Source organism: Muntiacus reevesi, chromosome 22, assembly GCF_963930625.1.
Source record: "Muntiacus reevesi chromosome 22, mMunRee1.1, whole genome shotgun sequence".
In the NCBI taxonomy this organism is placed as follows: Eukaryota; Metazoa; Chordata; class Mammalia; order Artiodactyla; family Cervidae; genus Muntiacus; species Muntiacus reevesi.
The window spans coordinates 12,635,301-12,644,560 of record NC_089270.1 but is presented as its reverse complement, the minus strand read 5'-3'; the positions used below and the strand labels follow the sequence as shown (position 1 = coordinate 12,644,560).

Sequence of the window (9,260 nt, the reverse complement as noted above, 5' to 3'; positions counted from 1 at the left end):
ACTGGAGTTTTAGATCATGGAAGGGAAGCTTAAAGAGTAGTGCGTTCCCCATCCAGGGAGGTATGTAAGCAGACTCTGGATGAATGCTTGACAAGGAAGCTATAAAAGAGGCACAAGCTCCAGGTGGGTTGAGGCTGATCATTTCCAAGTTCCTTGCAGCCTTGATCTCTGTTCTCCTACAGAACCCCAGAGAGACAGTATGCTAGTTTTCTGTTGCTGCTGTAACAAAATCACTATAAACGGAATGACTTAAAACAACAGAAATTGACTATCTCGCAATTCTGGAGGGCAGAAGTTCACCTTGCATCCCTCTAGACTAAAATCAGGGTCTTGGCAGGCTTTGTTCCTTTCTGAAGGCTCTAGGGAACAATCTTTTTTTTTTTTCTTTCCCCTTTTCAGCTTCTAGTGACTTCCTGCATTCCTTGGCTTGTGGCCTCTTCCTCTGTCTTCGAAGCCTGCAGCATAGCATCTTCCAAATTCCCTCTCTCTCCCTCACTTTCTCACACTCTCCTATCCCACGCCCCCATGCCTGTCCCGCATCCCCACAACACTGCTCACAGATGGAGCCATCACCAGGGAGTGGTTCCCGGGACACCAGGATTTTCACACCCCTTCACTTGTGTGTTCAGTTAGTGAATTGGTCTTTCTCCTCCTTGCTGAGGACAGCATTCCTGTCATCCACTCTTTCATCCTAATGTCCATCTCAGGCCTGCACACACTGGATTATCAATAAATGAAGAAAGAGTCCAGAGAATGAATGAAGAATCCCTTTAAAGAAAACGGCTGGAAGATACCATTCTAGCTGAGAAACATTCATCCCCTCATTAGCTGTGGTCATTCAGCTCTCCTGGCATAATGAAGTCCCTGTGATGGGACCTCTTGTTTCTCTCTTGCATCAAGGGGGTTGGGAGAAACCTTTGGAAAAAGACAAAGGCTTTAGTCTATGGGGAAATTCCAGCCTGGATTTTTACCGTTCACATTTCAGATGGAATAACCTGATGCTGAAGGGGCCAGGGAAGGGACCGGGGAAGGGGGCTGGCTACAGGAGGAAGGGCCGTGTCACAGGAGACCTTTGTGAGCAGACACACACATGCGAATCCAGGGACCGCGGCATCCAGGGCAGGGGCTTGCCTGTCTGCGGGGGGAGCTGAGTCAGGCTGTGCTCTCTGCGTTTCTTAATGAACTTGTGCCTCGCTCTGAGTAACAAGATTAACAGCCACCAGGTTAATTCAGCAAAGCTTTCCTGAGCATCCGCTCTGCCCAGCTGGGTGCTGGGTGCTGACAAGCCAAGACACAGAACGTGCACATGGTGCGTGGGAAGACAGACAGGATCCGCTGAGCAGGATGTCTGGAGCTTGGGGTGCAGGGGGTGTTTCTGATTGGCCCAAGGAGCCCCACCAACAACGACACACGTGTCCAGGATGGAACCAGGCTGGGTCTCCCCGCGATACATTTATCTCACCATCAAGTGTGCAGAAAAGCCTGTTTTCCAGCACAACGACGTCTCCTCGATCGGAACGGTCCAAGGACTTGTTTTGCTGCGTGGGTTTGTTTTTCTTCCCTGCCCTGAGTTTAAAGCTTCTTCAAGGAGCACGTCCAGAAGCCCTGGGGTGTTTCAAAGCAGACTGGAATTCCTGTCTGGGGCTGATTTGTCTGCCAGGAAGGCCCACACCCCAGGCACCACCGCGGAGGGAGTGAGGAGACCCCTTCATTCAGAAGGAAAACACATCTGTGTTTGCCGCTTGCACCTCCAAACACACGCAGTTCTGCCCAGTCTGAGAGGGCACGCAGGAGGCGGTCCCCAGGCCCTTTCACTTAAAGTGTTTAGAGAACAGGCTCCAAACCAAACAGGAAGGCAAAGCTGTGATCCCTGCCCGGGGCTTGAACACAGAAAAGTAGCAAAATAGAACGTCAGGGTGGGAAAGGACCTCCAACTGCCCGGCGGGTTCTGCTCTGTTTACGGACAGACGATGGGCAGCAGGGTCAGGAAGTGATTTTTCAGGGCAGACAGAGACAAGCAGGGCCTGGAGCTGGACTTTCATCCCTGCTGCTAATCCTCGATGCCGCCCCACATCCAGGACACCATGCTCCTTCCCCTTAATCCTCTGGTCCTCCCCTTTGGTTTTCTTCTGGGAATGTGTGCCCGACAGACCCCTCTTTTGCCCTCCCTGCAGGGAGAGAGGCTTTGGAGACAGGCAGACATAGGTCCACAGCTCTGTCTCTCCTTATTGACCTTGTGACCTCAGACAGTTTCATTGCCCCTTAGACCCTCAGTTTTTCCATCTGGGAAATGGGAATAACCCCACCCACTTTACTGGCTTTCTGCAAGGTTCATGACATTTGCGACAACATCTGTGTAGTTGTATAAATGAGGCTGATGCCTCATGCTGGTGCATATTCGATGCATGACAGCTCCTACTTCCAGCTTGTTCCTCGGTCTTGGGCAGCCCAAGAGCTCAGTCCCTGACTGCAAGAATCCTGCTCCTCCCCAGTTCCACACTGTGGGGTGGGAGAACGGGAGACAGGTAAAGCACAGAACCTCATGGGATCTATTTCCCTCTAGCTTTACGGCCTTGGGCAAATTGCTGGAACTCTGTAAGCCTCGATTTTCCCACCTGGAAAATGGGACTGTTTTCTGTCCTTGCCTCCCAGGGACACTTGTAGGAAAGGAGACAGTGACATTAGCTCCGACTGGGATAATAGCTCAGCATCTTTTATGCCTCACCATGCTCTTATCATCCCTAGTTAAGGAGAGAGAAGAGTTAAGAAACTTGCCCAAGATCATCGAAGAAGCTGGTGACCACTCGATCCGCTGAACACCTAAGGGCAGCGCTTACTCTTTTAACTGGTCCCCACACTCCTCTGTTTACAGGAGAGCAGCCTGCAGAGAATCATTGCTGAAAGAGACACATTTAGGGGACTTTCCTACTGGTCCAGTGGCTAAGACTGTGCTCCCAGTGCAGGGGGCCCAGGTTCGATCCCTGGTCACGGAACTAGATCTTGCAAGCCACAACTAAGACTTGGTGCAGTCAAGTAAATAAAAAACAGAGAGAGACATTTGGAGAACCCACTCTTTCTGGGGGTCTGCTCTGTACCCAGGGCTTGTGCCAGGAGCCTGAGGTGGACCAGCCTGGGGGATGTTCCCACACCCCCACCTCAGGTACTAGCATGAGCCCATCTTCCAGATGCAGAGATGCAGCTGCTCAGAGGGCAGCTGGCCAGTCAGTGGCGGGTGGATAGTGATACCCAGCTGCCTGATCCCAAGTTCTGTATCGCTGGTGCTCGATCCATCCCTTCTGGTCCCTTACCCCCATCCCATCCAGCCCTGCTCCAAGAGATCAGTCAGTTTAAAAAACAAAACAGTCCCCACTCTGACTGAAAGGGCTGACCGCCCCATCCTTGAACCACCCACTCATCCATCCTGTCTCTCTCTTGTCCTCCCTTCTTCTACCAGTTCTGCCACTTCAAGAAGAGCGCCTGCCAAGAGAGAAAATTCTATCGCACGTTGTGTGAGAGGAAGACCCCGCTTCCCTTCCAAGTGCCCCGCACCCCAGCCCAGACAGCCCCTCCTCTCAACAGGGGTGGTGGGGGCTTCAGGTCTGAAAGGCTCCAGTGTCCCCCAGCCAGGTGGGCGTGGTCTTGGCCTTGGCTGGGCCCCACAGGAAACAGAGGAGACGCGGAGGACCACCCCCGGACCTCCGCTTAAAGGGGCGGCTGGCCTGGGCTGCAGTCAGGCCGCCTTTGCACCATGACACCCCAGCTGCTCCCCCTGCTGCTGCTGCTGCTCCTGGCCGGGCTCCCCGCCACACGGCCGGCTCCCCCGACCTGCTACTCTCGGATGCTGGCCCTGAGCCGGGAGATCACCTCTGACTTCCAGAGCCTGCAGGCCACGGAGCCCTTGGTGAGTGCCCTTGGCCCCCACCTGGATGAGGACAGGAGGTCCATGCAGACCCAGTTCTCAAAAATTCACCTTTGGACTGGGGGCTGGAGGGGGATGGGTCGGGGAGGAAATATTATTTTTCTTTTCTAGTCAGTGTTAATTTCCAGGGTATCTGTGCTTTATTCCCATCCTATTAAATGTCGACTGTTTGTGCTTCCTCTTTACCACAAAGAAAATGCAATCCAAGACATCATAACTTTTGTTTATAACTAGCTGACTCAATGGACATGAGTGTGAGCAAACTCAGGGAGATCGTGAAGGACAGGGAAGTCTGGTGTGCTGCAATTCATGGGGTCCCAAACAGTCGGGGGTGACTCAGCAACTGGGGAGCAACAAGCTAGCCATAATCAGAGGATCTGTTTTAAAATGTAGAAAGAGAGGTGGAGAGAGAGAAAGGAGTAAAGCTCCCCTAGAGTGTAGAACTCCAACTTAAGGAGGACCAAGGAGTTCAGCTTGTCTAGTCTCCCCACGAGCCAGCAGGAGCTATTGGGGTGACTCCTGAACCAGCCCCACCTCTTACCTGCTAGAGGACCTGAGCAAATTATCCGGCAGAATCAGAGAATCCCAGCGTCCTGACCTGTGAGGGCCGAGCCCCCACACCCACTGCGGGCAGCTGGAGAGCAGCAAACTGGAATGCAGACACAGTCCGCCCGGTGGAAACAGCCCTGGACTTCAGCCACCGTTCACACCGCTCTGTTAAGCAGAAGATGCAGGGGCTCGGAACCCAGAGTCCCCAGGGGGCCACCCAGAGCTAGAGTCCGGCCTCCTGACCGCTCTTCCAGAGTAGACACAAGCTAAATCAAACTCCAAAGCTCTGGCAAAATTTAGAAGTGTCCCTTTACTGCTTGTGAACACTTCACATAAGATGTACTGTTCTCAGATGTGGGGCTTATGATACCTTAACACCTCCTTTGTGTCTTCTTTTTGAAAGTTAAATAATGTGTATTTTTTTCTTAAGTTATGAAGCTCATATACCTCGAAAACAGTGGGAAAAGGCACGAAAGACAAAGAAGAAAATAAATACTACTGCAATCCTACCACCTAGAGGTGACCTGCTGCCATCACATTCAGAGGATAGGATTTCAGTTCTTGTTCTGTGCATAGATATCCAATCCAAGTGTGTGTGTATAGACAAATCGAAACAAACAGTACAGCGGTTCTGCAGTTTACTTTCTAACATGCCGTCCAATTAATATTCCTTTGAAACAGGTTGTATTGTTGCACCCTAATTTATCCACAGATTCCCTGCTATTAGACATGTGGAGCGTGGGTGTGTAGAGCGCGTGTGCCTGCTAAGACTCTTCAGTCATGTCCGACTCTTTGCGACCCCATGGACAATAACCTGCCAGGCCCCTCTGTTCATGGGGATTCTTCAGGCAAGAATACTGGAGTGGGTTGCCATGCCCTCCTCCAGGGGATCTTCCTGACCCCAGGATCGAGCCATCTTCTCTTACATCTCCTGCATTGGCAGGCGGGTTCTTCACTAGTGCCGCCTGGGAAACCCAAATATGTAGAGCAATCATCTTTTTTAAAAAAAAAAACCCATGATTTTAAAACTTAAAATGCATAGGTTCAGAGCTGGAAGAAGTGGAGAGATTACATGTTCTAACTCTCGAGGCTCACAACTGGGAAACTGAGTCGCAAAAAAGAAGGAGATCTATCCCCAGCAACAGGGAATTACTGGTTGGAAGGGACCAGAAGCTGGGTTCTCGGGCTTCAGGCCAGCACAGAAGCAAAAGTGAAACAGAGTGATGTAAAAGTATACCTATATATACAGCTTTCTGTTCCTATAGTATATGTTACAGGTGCTACTATGTCTAGATTACAGTTGTGTGTGGATGCATGCTCAGTCACTAAGCCGTGACTGATTCTTTCGCTACCCCGTGGACTGTAGCTTGCCAGGCTCCTTTGTCCATGAGATTCTCCAGGCAAGGATACTGGAGTGGGTTGCCGTTTCCTTCTCCAGGGGATCTTCCCAACCCAGGGATCAAACCTGCGTCTCCTGCCTCTCCTGCATTGGCAAGGTGGTTCTTTAGCACTGAGTCACCTGGAAAGCCCCCAGACTATAATGATAGAACGGTTTAAATATATATACATATATAGTCACATCCACACTTACATATGTCTTTCTCTCTACACACACATGTATGAAACAGTTCCGTAACTCATAGTATATGACATAAAGGTGGCATCCTAAAAGTCAAATTCTAGAAGAGCAGTTGACCCTGGGGGAATGTGGCAGACGGTACAAGAATGTAAGTACGTGTGGGCATCAAGGAAGTCGCTGAGGATCTGGGGCTGGGCCGGCTGTTTGGGGGCTGGCAGAGAGACTTCTGTGACCGAGGTGTGTCCCTATGGGCATCCCAGAAAGCCATTTCCCTTCCCACAGGAGGCGTGTGTGAGATACCTGCCCAGGCTGTATCTGGATATACATGTAAGAGCGGTCTGCCTGCCCGGGGCGGGGGCGGGGGGGCATGGTTGGGGGATAGGGAGGCATCCGGTGAAGAAGGACCAGCCGCCCCCGGCTCCTGTCCCTCTGACTACTGACTTCTCGCACGAGACCCCTCCCTGTTATCCACTCGCAGAATTACTGCGTGTTGGCCAAGCTGCGGGACTTTGTGGCATCACCCCAGTGCTGGAAGGTGGCCCGGGTGGACGCCTTGAAGGACAAAGCGCGGAAACTGTACACCATCATGAACTCGTTCTGCAGGAGAGTGAGTGACGCGCTGAACGTTCTTTTCCCACTTGTTATGGGTCAAGAAATTAAGAGAAGGGTTTAGGGGAACAGGGGGACCGGGAGGAGGAAGAGAAAAGGTTATGGGGTGCTTCCAGTTCACAAAGCCCTTGCTCAACCCTGCTGCTCTTGCTGAGTGCTGGGGACCCCGGACAAGGCCCCTCACCTCCACCAGCTCCACCTGCAGCAGGCAGGACCACATGAAAATCATATAGAACAGAGTCTGCCGGGAGTCAAATGGGGTGGGATGAGAACTGTGGAATTCTGAGAACTCCCGAGCCCTGGAGACCGGGTTAGAGGAGACTTTCTGGGGGAGGGCTTTGGGGGTGCTCTGTGATGGGAGGACTCCACATCAGAGGGAAGGAGACAGGAAGAGCAGAGAATAGCACTGGTTAGATGTAGAAAGTTGGGTGGTGTGGTCCTGGGGCAGAGACTTCAGCATCAGGCAGACCTGAGCCCCTGTCTTCATCCCCGTCTTGCTTCCCGGAAGCTCGCACCCTCTCCCCCCTGAGCCGCAGCTTCCTCATTCATGTAGAGTACCCACTCCTGAGATCTTCAGGAGGATAATAACACCTACATCCTGACCATGCCTGTGCTGGGCACTGCAGTAACTCCGTGGTCCTAAGATCTCTAGCAAGGGGATTAGACATAGAAAGAAGGTAACTTAAACATAGAATGCCAAGCACCAGGCCTGACCCAGGAAACTTTAATACTCAGCTATTAAGATTCCTAGCTTTAAAATTTATTAAGCTTTATTTGGGTTTGATCCCTGGTCAGGGAAGTAGATCCCACATGCCGCAAAGAAGACCTGGCATGGCCAAAAAAATAAAAATAAATACATATTTTAAAAAGATTTATTTGTTACTTTGCATCAGGGATGAGACATGCTTTTCCTACTATACCCACTTCCCTCTTCATTCCCCTCTCTGCTTGGTGGGGCTGGAGAGAGAGGAAGAAAACATAATTGTAATGCAGTCTGAGAATGCTGCTATTGACTCTGAACTGCTTGAGGGTGAGACCTAGTGCTGTTACTCCTGGTAGTCCCAATGCCTGGCCCAGAGTTGTTGCGCTTTACCCATTTATCCATCCATCTGGTCAACCAACACACACACACACACACACACACACACACACACACACACACACACACGTGAATTCAATAACAAAGGAATATGAGATTCAATGGGTGAAGTTTTCACACAAGGGGGAACAACTGAACAGCCTTTGAGGATAAGACTATTGCTTCGCATGGGCTCCATGGTCCGCTTCAGTGATGTTCCTGTTCATTGAACATCTTTTTCAGGATTTGGTGTTCCTGTCGGATGACTGCAATGCGTTAGAATACCCAATCGTAGTGACCACGGTCCTCCCGGATCATCAGAGCTAAGGCAGCTCAGACCAGAGACAGAACCTTGGGGAATGAAGTTATGTCAGCTGCCCAGACCCAAGAGGCTAAAGCCGTGGCCCCCACAGCTCTCCTTGAAACTGTCACGAGTTTCTCTCCACCTTCTGGAAACCACAGCTTGTGCTCCTACCTTGGAATCAATTCTGAACATAATTAGAAGCTTTGCTTCTCATCCCCCCTTGTTCCTTTCTTGCCAGGATGGTTAGATACACAAGCATGTTGATTTGATCACTGAGAAGAAAAAGGCAAACCAGCTTCTCTCATTTGAACAGTCAGCTTGAGACCAAGCAAAACAGTATGCTTGTGGCACTACTTTAATGGCGTGGTGGTACCGTTTTTCTCTCTTGATAGAAACCTGCTTACATTTAACCATGCTTCTATTTTATACCTTCTTCAACTACAAATGTTCCTTACAGTTAGCTTTCATTTTTAAAAAGAAATTTCACTGCCTGTAAGATGTATTTGTAAGGTTTGTAATGACATAGGGCTGAAGGGAACCACTCTATCATTGAAAGGTGATGAAAATCAAATAAAGACTATCACAACGGTGAGAAACACGTGTCCTGCTATATTCTGTCCAAGGTGGGTGTCAGGGTGATTAATTCATGCTCTTTCTGCAAGTCGCTGCTTTTAATAAGATATGTCTTTCTCCCTCTTTCCATAGAGCATAGGTATTTCTGGGTCTGTTTCAAGCCACCTGTGTAAATCTGTTTTCAAAGCATCAGAAGATGTTCCAGTTTATGTTTGGGGAAGACTGTATCCTGCATCGTATCCATGGCAGTGCGGTACCTGACATATCACAAACATCGGTTCAGTGAGGGCTCATCACAAACCTGGACATGGGCATCATAGGAGGCTGAGGCTCGGGTTCGTTAGGTAACTTGCCCAAGGTCACCAGCTGGTAAGTGGGGAGCCTGGATTGAACTCAGGGGCTCCAAAGCCCACACTCTCCCCAGTGCCCCAGGCTGGTTTTCTGCAGGTGAAGGATGCTTGCTTAATAAATTCATGAAATCGACAGTATCATTTCAGTTAAGTAACTGGATTGTTGAAAAGGTTTCCAAATATTGATTTTTTTAAAGCTCATATGCCACACTGGTAGTCTTTTTGTCTTCTTTCCTTACTTTTGTACACGTGGGCCATACTTTTCTTCCCTGATCTTTCGTGTCTCTGACTTAGGTGAT

General features: G+C 50.1%; 1 protein-coding gene across 1 annotated transcript; it reads left to right on the top strand.

Moving 5' to 3' along the window:
* Positions 1 to 3,710: 3,710 nt before the first annotated feature.
* Positions 3,711 to 8,621, top strand: CYTL1 (cytokine like 1). The gene is made up of 4 exons (XM_065914504.1): positions 3,711 to 3,901; positions 6,330 to 6,374; positions 6,526 to 6,654; positions 7,978 to 8,621. Exons 1-4 carry the CDS (start codon positions 3,749 to 3,751, stop codon positions 8,059 to 8,061), a joined length of 411 nt encoding a protein of 136 aa, XP_065770576.1. The 5' UTR covers positions 3,711 to 3,748; the 3' UTR covers positions 8,062 to 8,621.
* The last annotated feature ends 639 nt before the right edge of the window (positions 8,622 to 9,260 follow it).